Consider the following 15,867-nt stretch of genomic DNA (forward strand, 5'->3'; position numbering starts at 1 on the left):
GGCGCCTTTAAACATGCAGGTTACTCTGTTCAAACTGCCTTTATTTGACATGTCTGACAGCGTGCATCCTTTGTGCAGGAAAGCCACTGATCAAGAAAGAGAGCGAATGAAGTTGGAGGGGGAGTGGGCCTAAGACCCCATCTTTCAAAAGGCCATATTGGCGTCGAACAAACTAGAGATACGGACACGTATGGCAGTAATACCACAAGGGTCATGTGCCATGCAATGAACATTTGTAACTTCAGTTATTTTTTGGATGCTATCTAGAAATGATTTTGTAACTGTTACATTCATTATTACCTTGTTTACAGTGAAATTAAGTGAGTTTAAACTGTACCTAAATCTAGGCTTTCTTTGGCTTTGCGATTGTATCTGCACTCACTAAACTTTTTGATATTTAATTGCAGACATATTTTGTATGTAACTGACCTTTGTTCAAGAAATAAATGACTGAAATGTCTCACAAACAAAGACCTTTGAGGAAACTATTATAATTTGATTTCAACTTGAAAGTATTGATAATGATCACACAGACAGCCACTCTGACCGGTCTAGTTGGATGCACCACTTCCTCTATGGTTTAAAAGCGTAGTTGTCATGTGCAATGTGCCTTCGTTTCAGTTCCGTGGAATGTATGTTTCAATTTGCTAAAAAAGGTCCATTGGTTTTTAAAACTAGTGGAAATGTTTGCAAGTAAAATACAAATTACTTTCATCACTGTTTAACAGACCCTTCAGATTTAAATGATCAAGGATTAGTCCAGAAATGAAGCTGCTGCTTTTTCTATGCCCTGTCATCTATTGTTAATTTATATCAACATATTGTATGTGTAGATTATCAAGCTTTTGTATCCAACTTGTAAATAAAACAACTGTTTTCAAAGTGTTGGTCCTTGTGTGTTCATTTTTCATCATCAATCATTATTCAAACTTAATCGTAAACATATCAAAGGGAATAGCCTACAAGTTTATACTGTATAAGTTTATAACTTTCAACAGCAATATTTTCTCCCAATAATACAGCATGTAGGCCTACACTGTAGTAATCCACGGTTGCTCCACACATAGGCGCCGATACCGTGGGTGCTCCGTCGCTCGAGCACCCACGGAAAATATCGAGCACCCACGTGTGCCAGCTTACAGTCCCGGCTAAATTTACATTAATTTAAAATCAAACATCGCAGTTGATGTTAAATTCAGCATCTCTCATAATGTTATTGGCTATGTTGCTGTCAACTCCATATCCTAACCACCAATGAGAGCGTCTCTAGTATGAAAATCCCTGACACTTCCTACCTGAAGAATAAACACAAGGCCTTGTCGGGTCTTCAGCCCCGAATGTTTAAAATGTAGGGGAGACCGGGGACAGTTTCAACAGGGGATGGTTGCAACATGTCAATTTTCTCCAATCAGAAACAAGATAGAGTGATGACACTCACACTGCATATGCTCAGTTGGATGCCCCCCCTAGCAGAGAAAAAGCAAGGAGATTCCTGAACTGCTCCAGGATTTATTGTAAAAAAACTGTTTTTTAGGTATGAAAGTATTTATTTTCTTGAGCTTTGTTTCTGTTAAACTGCTGTCACTGTTTTTGTGTTTCAGCTCAAACTTATATGATTTAAATGAGTGATATGTTAACTTTAAGCTACTATGGTTAGCATGTGTCAAGGTCCCCTTGTTTAGCTAGCACATGAGGTTTTATCATGGCTGACAGGAAAGGGGACAGTTCCGTACAATGCATAAATATGATAATATAAAATATATATTTTTAAAAACATGTTTTACATGAAAATAGTCTAAATAAAAGTGAATTGCCTCCCAAATTGTTCCATTCTTCCTATGTCACTAAAGTCCTACTGTATTTTATATCAATTTCAATATTTGACATCTGCACATAAGGCCTACTCATCTAGACAAATCTATAATTGTCATCTAATCAAAGCTGGTGAATAAATAACACTGTAATATTATTATAACTTACATAACTTGTATTTACATACAAAAATAATCATTTTGCTGCACTGACATATATTGTAATATATTGTATTTTTAACATGTTGCAACCATCCCCAAACAATGTTGCAACTGTCCCCGGGCCCGGGGTCAGTTGCAACATCTGACTCCTTACATTCAAATGCAAATTGTGAAAAATGTAGATTCTGTAATTATCTTTAAATGGTTTAGTCTATTAACAGACATATGTAAGTGTATTGTATAAAAATTGGCTTGTCTAATCCAAACCGTCTCTGAGTAACAGAGCCAAATGCAAAAAGTGTTGCAACTGTCCCCGGTCTCCCCTATATAGCCCTGAATATCATATTAAAAGTAGTCTGACAAAGCTTATTGTTTTGTGATACAGCTAAATACTGGTACCTCATAGAACGTCTATAACATAGCCTAGGTGGTCGCAACTCGCAAAAGTAAAGCAGATAGAAGGAACTCACGCAAATCTAGCCTACAACACGCAGACAGCTTCATGCGCAGGGGAGAGAGAGCGCGCGCACAGGTGTTTTATGATTGTTGGCTTCTGATGGTATCTTGCTAATTCACTGAAGAAAGACTTATGATTATGGATAGAAAGAACATTCTGAAAAGGAAAGGAGTAAGGCAATGAGGAGCAATGCTATAGTGGAATACTCATGTTGCTGTATCAGCAGATGAGAGGGACAGGGTTCTCAAGTTTTGAGCTCAGCTTGGAGAGAGATTTCGGGGGGGGGGGGGGTGGCACTCACTCACTAAAATGTTTCGCTTTGTGTGTAGAATTGAATAAAGTAAGGGCATTATTTATAAGATGAGTGCACCATTTATTAAAATAAGTGCGTAAAACTTGCGCACTATGTAGCAAAAGGTGTGCACACATGGGCGGATTATCAGATGTGAAATGGGCCCCCCAGGCACAGATGTGAAATTCAAAATGTTGGTAACTCAGCTTAGTTAGGTCTGGGTCTGGGGGCATGCTCCCCCAGAATATTTTTTTTTTAAATAACCCCTTAAATAACAACTTCTGGTGAGATTTTTGGAAAGAAGCATTAACACTTTGAGACCTTGAATTTGTCATTGTATACATATATCTTGTTTTTGTTTATTTTCCAGGACAGTCTGGGATTTGTACCCATCTTGCATAGCTTATGTCTCTTATGTCAGCCTTTATATCAAGGGGAAACCATTTGTGTTTTTATGTCACCAGGAAGCATGTCAGTAGAAATAACTTTTGATATTTAGTCACTCAGTATATACATCTCGTAAATTGGTGAGCCATAGAATATCCCACCGTCAAGATTATTATGGCGGTCATATAGGGATTGTCAAAGTTCTTTTTTTTTACGTCATCTACTTCCTGAAATTTTGGTCAACGATACCCGGGGCACCGAAACACCGGGGCACATGAAATTTGGTGGGTATGTAGCCCCACTAGACTTTTACGGAAAAATTTTGTTTGGTCCCCGGGGGCCACTCCCCCTCCGCGCTGGGCCCCCCGAAACCCAAAAAATGCAGTTTTTCCTAAATAACTACCTGAACCGTGGCACCGAGGATGAAGACATTTTTATGGTATGTTGGTCTCAAGGGCCCACATCAACCTAGCCCATAATCACTCATTTGTGATTTGCACCCCCCCCCCCCCCCCGGTAAAAAATGAAAATGCAATATCATTCTGCTTTAATCGCCCCTCTCTTCAGTAAAGACGTTCAGAACTGCACCAAATTGTATGTGTATGATTAACCTGACATTCTCTGGGGGTGTGCCAAGTTTCGTAGAATTTCATCCATGGGGGGGTCTAAAAAATTAAGTTATGTGTACATTTAGTGACTGTACACTCATTGGCCTGTAGATGGTGGTGCACACATATACACATGCACACACACACACAGGCACCGACATATTATCGGTATTAGAACGGCCGATACATAATTACAAATTCAGTAGGATTAAAAGAAAGCCAAAATAAATATTCATCATTATCATCATGGCTGCATTTCCAGTATTGGCGATAAGTAGTCGTTTGTCCACTAGATGGCATCGTTGCAGTGAGACGTAATTTTGTTGGAAGTTAATTTAAAGTGGGTTGGAAAGACACTACGCTTCCTACAAGGACAAGACTGTAGGCTATACAGTTTACCGCAGAGAACGTCTAAGGGTAGGATGATTTCTGCATGACATGTAATTCCCATTTCCTCTTGAAGCCGAAATAAATCTGAGAATGTTTATCGGGTATGCTTGTTTTTTACTGCAGGTAAGCTACGTTAATCCTATCAATAGCAGAACGTAGGTAAAATAATGTTACCGTTAGCATGGTTGAGTGATGGAGGCCAATTTGATTATTGATGTATTTGTAGAAAACCATATGCGTTTATAGGCTACCAAGCAAATCGATAACAGCACTAATTGTATCTTTCGACTGTCATCTCATTTGCTTATGACCATAACCTAGGCTACTAACAGGAGCTAAGTGAGCTAGCCACAACACGTTCGCTACGTTATGGTTTTTTAATGGAAAATATAGGCTACCTGAAAGATAACCTGTCTATGATGCACCCTAAACAACCGTGGTAAAGTTGGTTTTATATTGGACGTTGGATATTCGACACATTCGAAAAACCTATTTAGCACTGACTACGAGGGTCGAGTTTGTGTCAAACCAACTTTAATGTGTTTAAACAAGGCCTGCCTATATTACACAAAGCTTCTTTTGTCCAAAAACCCATGTTTTGATTTTATGATATTTTTATGCTGATAAAAGATTTCAATCTATTATGCGGCTTCACCTTTTGACTTACCCATACTAAAATACATCTCCTGAACTCGCCTTACTGCCCTTTCTAGTACACAAAGCTTATTTTTCCCTAAAACCTACTCTTTGAGTTTATACAATTTTTAATGTTAAATGTTTCAAATCTATTGTGCGGCTTGCCCTTTTGACCTACCCATGTCAAAACACATCTGGTGAACTCAGATTACTGCTCTATATTGTACACAAAGCTTCTTTTTCCCAAAAACCCATTCTTTGATTTTATAAATATTTTTTAATGTAAGAAAAATGCTATGAATGCTTTAAATCTATCATGCGGCTTGACCTTTTGACCTACCCATGTCAAAACACATTTGTTGCACTCAGCTAACTGCCCTTCATAGTGCACAACGCTTCTTTTTTCCAGAAACTCACTTTTTGATTTTATATTAATTTTTTACTTTATAAAAATGCTATAAATCTATTATGCGAATTGACCTTTTGACCTACCCATGTCAAAACACATCTGATGCACTCAGCTAACTGCCCTACATAATACACAAAGCTTATTTTTTCCAAAAACTTACTCTTTGATTTTATATTATTTTTTACTATTCAAAAATGCTATAAATCTATTATGTGCCTTCACCTTTTGACCTACCCATGTCAAAACACATCTGCTGCACTCGGCTAACTGCCCTACATAGTACACAAAGCTTCTTTTTTCCAAAAACTCCCTCTTTGATTTTATATTAATTTTTTACTATTCAAAAATGCTATAAATCTATTATGTGCCTTCACCTTTCGACCTACCCATGTCAAAACACATCTGTTGCACTCATCTAACTGCCCCACATAGTACACAAAGCTTCTTTTTTCCAAAAACTCCCTCTTTGATTTTATATACATTTATTACTGTAAAAAATGTATATAAAATCAAAGAGTGAGTTTTTGGAAAAAAGAAGCTTTGTGTATTATGTAGGGCAGTTAGCTGAGTGCAACAGATGTGTTTTGACATGGGTAAGTCGAAAGGGGAAGCCGCATAATAGATTTATAGCATTTTTTGAATAGTAAAAAATTTATATAAAATCAAAGAGTAAGTTTTTGGACAAAATAAGCTTTGTGTATTATGTAGGGCAGTTAGCTGAGTGCAGCAGATGTGTTTTGACATGGGTAGGTCAAAAGGTCAATTCGCATAATAGATTTATAGCATTTTTATAAAGTAAAAAATTAATATAAAATCAAAGAGGGAGTTTCTGGAAAAAAGAAGCATTGTGCACTATGAAGGGCAGTTAGCTGAGTGCAACAGATGTGTTTTGACATGGGTAGGTCAAAAGGTCAAGCCGCATAATAGATTTAAAGCATTTATAGCATTTTTTTTACATTACAAAATATTTATAAAATCAAAGAATGGGTTTTTGGGAAAAAGAAGCTTTGTGTACTATATAGAGCAGTAATCCGAGTTCACCAGATGTGTTTTGACATGGGTAGGTCAAAAGGGCAAGCCGCATAATAGATTTGAAACATTTAACATTAAAAATTGTATAAAATCAAAGAGTAGGTTTTAGGGAAAAAGAAGCTTTGTGTACTAGAAAGGGCAGTAAGGCGAGTTCAGGAGATGTGTTTTAGTATGGGTAAGTCAAAAGGTGAAGCCACATAATAGATTGAAATCTTTCATCAGCATAAAAAATTCATAAAATCAAAACATGGGTTTTTGGACAAAATAAGCTTTGTGTAATATAGGCAGGCCTTGTTTAAACACATTAAAGTTGGTTTGACACAAACTCGACCCTCGTAGTCAGTGCTAAATAGATTTTTCGAATGTGTCGAATATCCAACGTCCAATATAAAACCAACTTTACCACGGTCCCTAAACACCGGGCTGGGACATTTCTGCTCAAGGTCTCAAAAAGCATCTGAGTCAACGTTCATTCCCAAACACCCATATAGGCTACTTCAATCCTCTATTTTCAAAGGTGATTCAAGTAAGGAAGAGCATGGCTCAAAGTAAAGTAACTGAAACTACATAAATTCGTCAAAGTGAATAATTTGTGTCAACTTGCCGCAATGTAGATTTATTAACGCACCCGTGATGATCTACATCTCCATTTAAACCAGATGTTTTAGAGCGCACGTTGAGATGTATTCAGGGCAGGGCTGTACCTACACATGTTGCACGTGCTACAAAAATCATTCTTTGCGATGGATGATTTAGTACCAACGTTACACCGGTCAGATACAGTTTTGCCTATGGCTATTCCGTGAGACTGAGGCGCTTTTTGTTTGTTCGAAGTGCGTGTTTAGGGTGTGAGAGGGGAGTCGATGTGCTTTGATTCCAGCTTGGTAGTTGTAGTCTATGCGATTAAAAAACACGTGTGTGTGAAGTATCCAAACAATGATAACGCTTTCATTATGGCTGCTTTAGCCACAGACCTTGAGCTACTGTACAGTGGGTTGGGTTCCATTTAGAAGTGTCCACTTCATTCGCCCTTTCCGTGATTCACAGCTACGTGAAATGTAATACTACTGATATGCAAAACTATTAACTTTTCGCCAAGAGGTGGCAGCTTGATACTGTAAGGTGTAAGCCATTGGTTCCAAAGGAGATTTTATTTGGGTCGCCAGCATAGCCTAGTGACAATTTGTGTTGTGTAATAGGCCTAGCATAGGGCCTACCTTATATAGCTTATAGTTTGTTAACAGTCACGGTTTGTCATAACTCCCTCTATGCATTTTTGCATTTAGAATAGCTCTAAAACCGGGAGGCGAACACGTCACAGGGGGGGCGCCAGTGCGTGGATATCTCAATCGCAAAATTAAACAATATTTCTATCGGGCGCCTACCATGGACTAGGCTGGGTGAAAATCAAAAGATTGCGTCAAAAGATTGAGCTTAACCATGGACCTCATGGTTGCAAAATGCAAGGGAACATGAATCAGCATATTATTTGCACAAACAATAACGGACAGTAGCTCTTCAACTTTGCCCGTTAAAATGTGTATGAACAGTCTCGCAACGCATTTCATGAAGGACCTTTTGGACATGTCAGTTATTTGCACCACTGGGTAAAACGGCATTTTGTTTTAGACTACTGGTATTTAATTTGTGCATTGACAATAAAGCTGAATATCATGTGAACTAGATGACTAAACTTATGCATATGTAGAAGAAGAAACATTCACAAAAATCCATGACATGACCTCTCTTCTTGATAGCTGTTGAAAACTGCATGGAACTGACAGGGATTGTTTTGTTTAATAATAAATAAATAAATACATTATGCTGCTACCTTCTGCTTTTCCCAAATACAATGTAGCCTACAGGTGTACCTTTCATCAGTCCAGTTGCAATGGATGGACTGTGATGAACTGCCCTACTTGTGATTGTTTAGAGATTTTAAAGGTTTTATAACAATGTTACAGATTTTTTGGCCCAGAAACAAATCTATTCACCTTTGCAGCGCCAGTAGGCTACTTTGTGTGCGGAATGTGTGCAAACACACATTCCAAACAAGCATACACACAAAAGAGTGGGGGATGGAGTAGAAGATGGAGACAAATTCATTAATATGATTTATTTTCGCGGAATGGATGTGCAGGACTGAGCGGCGGTCATATTTTGTACCGCTATGCGGTACATCTAGTTTAATGTGATGTTCATATGTGATAATAAACAATGCGAATCAATATTGACTCACTTTAGGCTACACAAATAATGATCCCTAAATGTTACAGTATATTTGGACAGGCTGTATACTATATTGCGCAATAAGCTATTCAACGAAAATGACTATAATTATGTAGACATGGGACGAAGAAACTTGTGGATAGCTGGGATTTTTGCTGCACCCAGTGTGAATTTGCAGCTTGTTAAACCTAGGCTACATTTGCAGGCAGACGAAATTAAAGGAATACGCCACCCCTAGGTGAAATTGGGTCTCTCCCCGCAGTCCCTAGAGTTGGATGAGTGAGCCAAAGCTGGTGTATTGCCGGAAGTTGAGGGTTTACAGATGCTGCGTGATGTCTTTGCGCCTGGCAGCGGTGCTTTGCCGGTGCTATGCCCGAAAATAGCTCCAAATCTAAATTGGTCTAGTAAATCCCTTCGTGTTAATTTGCATTGATATTTGTACTCGATGTGAATGTACAGGTTACGAGAAATAATTATAAAAAATCTTGAGTTATTTGATTCACTTTTGCAACGACATGCTAGCTGGCAGCGCCGGATTACAGCGACTACGCTAAGATAAAGCTAACCGGGCCGTTTCTAGATTAGGACAATGGCTGGGTCGGCTATAAAACGCTTTGGCTCACTCATCCAACTCTAGGGACTGCGGGGAGAAACCCAATTTCACCTAGGGGTGGCGTATTCCTTTACAACGCAAGTTAAACTTACTGATAGAAGCGCACATCCCTCGGGTACTGTGGTTCGAGTAGGCATAGAGTCTGCAATTGTTGGATATTTGGCTTTTGCCTCGACTGGCAGCCTGAACATTTAAATCAAATGCAGCCTAATCATGTCAATGTTGCAAGAAAGCAAACTAAATAAGTCATTGACATTTGTTTAGTTTTAAATCACTTGGGGAGACGTGGTTACATGATTCAGACGTTGCGTTGTCATGGACTACAGAACTACATCCTTTGCGTTTTAAATTAGTTTTCATACACAACGCAATGAGTAGGCTAATAATTGGATATTGCTATGCATCTGCTAAAATGTATGGTCATGGTCAGTTACCTTGTCAACCCACATATAGGCAAATAATAGCCTAATATGACAACATTAACATTTTTCTTTTATTTACCACAAAGTCCGGTAATACAGCCTAAACCATGTAGGCATTAAAGGAACCATATGTAAGATTGTGGTCAAAACTGGTACTGTAACCACTTTCAAATGACTGTAGAGTGGTGTATCCCCTCCCCCCCCCCGACTTGAGGTTGCCAACCCGGATGCCGAAACACTACTGACTTCGTGATTAGTACATAGGTGGAGGGTGGCACATCAGGCCAAAACACAACATGACATGACAAAACACAACATCAACATCAATTGAGGGCTGCAACTTCACTTTTTAAATGACAATATCCTGGCCGGACTGCTGTTGTCAGTGATATACGTGTTTGAAATGAACATGATTTCTTAATGTCTAGTGACATATCAGGGCCATTTTATGATTCATTGAAATTCATTTCTTACATATGGTTCCTTTAAGTCAAGTATCAGTAGCTTAATCCAAGTAGTTAGTTGTTTTATTTGTCGTCTTCCAGAAATGCAAACCAACATGGACGCGCGAGGACGCTCGTGCCCAACACTAAACTCGTGCATGAGCTGTCATCTACCAATCAGCATGTAAAACTGGTGCCGGAAGTTGCAACCATGTAACGCCATTTTTTCAAAAATGTCGGCGGCCAAATGCCATGCTAAGTGGCTGAAGCTAACCCTTCAAATCCTGACCCCCTGGTTGTAACACCAGTCTCTATGGCAAAATGAACTGATTTTATGGCGCATGCGCGAACATTCTCATTGCGAGTTACTGTCTATGGTTATGGATTATGATTTTTGTGCCGCGATCACCCAATTAAAGTTAACACAGCAACTTGAAATATCACTGTTGGACCAAATGCTTCAGACATGTAAGAAATAAGCAGTTTATCAACTATATTTACTGGTTTTATCAAGTGGATATGGCCAAAATAAGCATATCCAAAGGTTATTGTGAGCTAGCATAACACCGTAACATAAGGTCTGCAATGGCTAATCAATAATGCAATAAATTAGCTTTAACAGTCATACATTTGGACTTTTTTGTTGATTTTATATGAAAACAGATGCTCTTTATTTAACCCAGCAGTGTTTTGTGTTAAAATATGTTATAGGATTCACGATTTTAGCACTGTTACATTCATGACGCTATACTGTTACAACTGTACCGCACTTTTTTATGGCTGCGTCAAGGTTGTAACACAGGTACATGTCGCTGTTAAGTTAAATTATTGACAAACTATAACATATTTTTTAAATTCTGTTTCAACTTTCATGGAGTAGACATGTATGACTCTGTTCTGGTCAAATTTCACATCTCTCAAGTCTATCGTCTTTGCGTAAATCGAGTTTGAATTGGAAAAATAAATAAGTGTTACAATTGTGCCGGTTCTCCCCTATAGAACGCCGGTCATTATGGGGAAAATAAGTCCCGACAGGGCGAACCGGACCCGACGCGCCAGCGGAGGGGTCTTGTTTCGCCCTGAAGGGACTTATTTTCCCATAATGACCAGCGTTCTATACATTATCCCGCTTATTATACGGCTACTTGCCAAAACGAAAAAATAAACTCCATGATATGTCTCTTTACACTTATTTGTTACCGTTTCGTCGTTGCTTTTGCTGAGATAGTTCGCAACACACGCTGAACTTGAATCAAACATTCTTTAGAACACAGCTGATCAACCGTCTGCTTTCACGGAGCACAAACTCCATTGACAGCGGTCATTCTTGTTTTCAGAGGTCCTTTCCCAAGAAATAATGACCGCTAGAACTTTCGGAAATCCCATTCAAGTCAATTGAGCATTCTACTTGCATTGTGAAGAGCCGTATAATAAAGCAACAATACACATGGGCGTTGGTATCGGGCATTTAATTGTTTGAGCACCCACCCACGGAAACATAAATCGGCGCCTATATGGCTCCACAGACAGTTTGTTAGCCAGCCAACACAAATTGAAATAATTGATTGATGAGTATCTAATAATTTAAGTTATAAGTTTACATGGAATAATCTTATCCTGTCCAGCAACAGTTCTGCAGTGCTTTTCTGAATATGACTCCTCTGCACCCATAGCAGAGAGACACACTTTTGTTTGCTAAACTAGGCTAAACTTTATGAAGGCAACATGAATGTTGAGTAAAGATAAGGTCTGGCAGCAGTCACCATTGGTAAGCCTTAGCTTCTTCAAACACTTCACCTGTTTTTTTTGTTTAGGATTCATCCCTTCAAAGTTCAGAAGCTTAACAATAAAAAAGTTTATCTTAAGTTCTTAGACATTTATTTGTTTCTTACAAGAAAGTACAACAAAGTGTTTAAACGACTCAAGAGTTAAGCTTACTAGCAGTCACTCCACCTTCAAAGACCACAGTTGAATAAGGCTCACTTTAACACTACCTTCACCACACAAGTAAAATGTGACAACTGTATTCCTTACTAAATAAGATGTAAAAGTTGCAGTGCATAAAACTGCACAGTTCAAACAAGTTTGAAACAACTGATTTTCACTATGTTCTGTCCACATTCACAACATGTCAGTTATTTGCACAATTTATAGCTCAATGTCCAAATCACATATTGCACGTCTTCTCTTCCTATAGGACCTTCATAACCCTGGGAACATTTAAAGCAAATTTCATGTGGATCAATAAGAGGCAAGGTGTTAAGTATGCTTCTTATCTAGGCTACTTACAGTATAGGCTATATCTTACATGTCAATGCCAATCATTCTTAACTTCATCTATGTAAACCTTTGGCCCATTATTTCACACAAATATATCAAAATAGCCTACAATCTTAATGTAACCTTTAGCATATTTCAGACCCAAGGTGGGTTGTCACAGAGACATCTCTTCAATTACCGGTAGTGTTGTAGTACACCTAAAGAAAGCAGGATATTAGTGTCATTGCAGACTTCGTTAGCCTTTATGAGCTGTTCACAAATCCGCGTCGTAAGGTTGAGCAGCATATGAGCTTGCTTTGCTGCTTGCCCGAGCAGCAGGCCGGGGAAAGTCGGCCTGGTCAAAGGAGTCTTTTGAGTATGGGACACTGCTGGCGCTGCTCGGCGCCCTGCTTGTCATGCTCGGGACCGTGATCCTGCGTGGGGGAGAAGTGTTGCGGTTGGACCTCTCAGTGTCTTTGACAACCCTCTCGCTGCGGTTCTTTCCACCGCAGCAACGGCATATTCCGATGAACATGACGAATCCGCCAAGAACTTCCATGATGCCTCCAATGTACCCAAGCACGATGCAGTAGCCCACCTGGATGTCTGTAGATGCAGCTGTGATGTTGGTCAAAATGTGTGTGTACCAAGCAATGGGAATGATGGTCAGGACACCAGAACAGAAAATCAACAAACCACCCAGACCAGCTACAGTCCAGTTGGGTCTTTCCCTCCAGCACCGGACACCGGGAATTGCAACCCCCAGGCCTATCAAGGTGACAATAAGAGATGCCACCATCATGGCCTGGGCAATCTCAATGATCTGCTCATTGAAGTAAGGTTTGTCTGGTTGGTTACACAGAATTGCTCTAGAGGTGGTAGATGCGCGGCAGATGTCCCATATCCCCTGCTGAAGGAAAACATCTTGGGCTTCACTCGGTATGTTATTAACAGTTCTCCAGTTTGGCGCCACCGTGGCGGTAAGATCGAGAACCCACCCACACGGAGCCATCACCATCCCGAAGATCAGGATGCCTGGTGTCCGAAAGTGGATGAACGTAGGCATACTCGTAGGCATCTTGGACTGTATAACCGCGTGCTGTCAGTCGAGAAGCACTTGGAACATTAAGTGCGTTCTGTTGACAGCGCACGTATAGCCTAAACGTTGCCTGACTGAAACCTGAAGCGGCTGAATTGTCGGTCCAAATAGATGGGTGTGGTCTACAGTTTCCCCTGCTCAGAGAAACATCCTGCACAAGTTTCGGCTGTAACCAATCAGAAGTGTGATACGCTGGTGCCTCTATGGCAGGTATCATATCCTTGTCGTTTACCAGAATATTCGTTGTGCTAGCCTATATAAGAACAGACAAAGAGGGAAAATGGCTTGTAAACTATGATCGAGACTTCCCTTAATTTATCCAAACTGAGCTGCACCTGTGCTCGATATCCATGTCACCAAGTGTTATTTTATCCCTAGCCTACATTTCTACATTCATCGCAATTAAGCTTGAACATGCAAAGTGAATGGTGCATACCAGGGTGCAGTTTATGATGGTATGACGGGAATGTAGATGGACTGGACGCACTCATTTCAGTCAGAGAACACATGAGAACACGAATTTGTCAAGTCATTCTTTAAGGCTAGACTGCCGACCATTAGTTTGATTTTTATCAGTCGACACTGTGGCTACTGGGCAGCCGTGGCCTACTGGTTAGCACTTCGGACCTGTAACCGGAGGGTTCGACCAGTAGGCACGGCTGAAGTGCCCTTGAGCAAGGCACCTAACCCCTCACTGCTCCCCGAGCGCCGTTGTTCATATAGGCAGCTCACTGCGCCGGGATTAGTGTGTGCTTCACCTCACTGTGTGTTGTACACTGTGTGCTGTATGTGTTTCACTAATTCACGGATTGGGATAAATGCAGAGACCAAAATTCCCTCACGGGATCAAAAGAGTATACTTACGTATACTTATATTAGTTTGAAATGTTTATGTTTTGTTGCCATTGCGAATTTCCATCTATTTCTTTTTCGGAAAATATGTAGGCCTACTTGTTTGTTATATAATGTTCTTTAATTGCATTATAATGTATGTTTAATGCAAGGATGTGTCTTTTCATACTTTTTCAGAGACATGGTTTCATACAGCATCAACCGCCAGATGAGCTATCATGTGCTATAGGATAGGCTACTGATGAACGATACTCTAGCTCCCTCTTCCGTCCAGGTTTAGGACACTTCACAGTCTTTCACTTCAGCGCTTGGGGTTTCTGAGGATTTTCCCGGCGATCAATTTGTTAGACATGCATATTCGGGCTAAATTAAGGCTCATCTATTTATGTATAAAGCAAGAAGCGTGTGTCCTAATGTCTTTGGCACGCATATCTCGCTGACCGTTTGTCAGACTGACCTAAGATTTCGTATGTGGCTCACGCGTGGCACAAGGTGTGCAATCTCGATTTTGAAGATTTTTTAATGCATATTTCAAAATATGCTTATTTACGTAGGACGTTTATCGCTGCACTGTTCTAAGGGGACCAGTTTCAGGGGAGCTCCACCCCATATCTATTGTGTGGCTAGGTCTCACTTTGATGATAGTCAGTCACCGAGAAACACGCTTTGGATTCCAGCGGCACATTTCATACACAGAATGCAGCTCAAAGTGCTTTACATTTGGAGCATTTAACACAACACTCAGGCTAATAGAGAATAAATTAATAAATATAATTAAGTAAAGTTCAATTACTGTTAACTTGTGTGTTCTATACAGATCAAGCAATCGATCTGCTATTTAGCCAAATTTGTTTCTTCACATTTTGGTTTACACTTTGACCACAGAGGGCACATGGACAAGAACTACACCCAGAATTGACTGCACAAAAAACAATGATGACTGCTCCTTACCTTCAGTCTGTTTGGTCCAAAATGTTGTCCCAAGTTGTTATACAGTATATTTATCCATATATCTGTCCTTTTATATGTGTGCAAGGTGTTCTTGGCCAATCAAATTGCCCTTTCCTGTCAGACATCCATTTAGTAGTGGGTTGTTGAACAGTTTGGTGAAGTTGTTTTGTTGGACTCTTTGGGTTAATTTGCCAAGCCAGCTGATGTAAACATTACCCCTCTAATGACTGCTGCTTGGAAAACAAAACAAAATTAAAAAAATACCACAGCCATTTTGCATGTGCCTACCGTAAATATTTTAGCCCAACAGTCAAGTAGCTGTGGTTTACTATGTTGCAATATGATATTTTTCACTTTTGGTGAATAGCATAACATGATTGGAGGTGAGAGGCCTTGCCCAAGTCAGTATTGCAAAACTAAAAAAACATCTTAGGCTGTAAATTCAGAATAGCTTTTTTTCTTTTGAATTTTAATGTGCTGTTGAGATTACATTGATCTTTTTTTATTATTGACACCCCGTTTCACAGGGATGTTGTGTAAAATATAAATGAAAACAGGAAATGTGTGATAATGTTGATGTCATGTTAAAATAATTGATATCTGCATTTCATGAACCCATATTTAGTTGCAGAAATTACATAGATAACTTTTGTTTGCTAAACTAGGCTAAACATTATGAAGGCAACATGAATGTTGAGTAAATATAAGGTCTGGCAGCAGTTACCATTGGTAAGCCATAGCTTCTTGAAACACTTCACCTGTTTTTTTTGTTTAGGATTCATCCTTTCAAAGTTCAGAAGCTTAACAATAAAAAA

At 39.5% G+C, this 15,867-nt stretch overlaps 1 protein-coding gene across 1 annotated transcript; it reads right to left on the reverse strand.

Annotated features, from left to right (window-relative positions):
- Positions 1-11,746: 11,746 nt before the first annotated feature.
- On the reverse strand, positions 11,747-13,468 carry LOC143142328 (claudin-23-like). The gene has a single exon (XM_076303147.1). The coding sequence runs from the start codon at positions 13,226-13,228 to the stop codon at positions 12,425-12,427; it is 804 nt and encodes a 267-aa protein (XP_076159262.1). The 5' UTR covers positions 13,229-13,468; the 3' UTR covers positions 11,747-12,424.
- Between the last annotated feature and the right edge of the window lie 2,399 nt (positions 13,469-15,867).

Source organism: Alosa pseudoharengus, unplaced genomic scaffold, assembly GCF_046254945.1.
Source record: "Alosa pseudoharengus isolate Yale_2024_CS ecotype anadromous, Long Island Sound unplaced genomic scaffold, YU_APseudo_1.1 YU_APseudo_1.1_scf_24, whole genome shotgun sequence".
Lineage (NCBI taxonomy): Eukaryota > Metazoa > Chordata > Actinopteri > Clupeiformes > Clupeidae > Alosa > Alosa pseudoharengus.

What these genes read in the sequence shown, in the direction of transcription:
- LOC143142328 (XM_076303147.1), bottom strand. Translation starts at nt 13,228, where the DNA reads ATGCCTACGAGTATGCCTACGTTCATCCACTTTCGGACACCAGGCATC.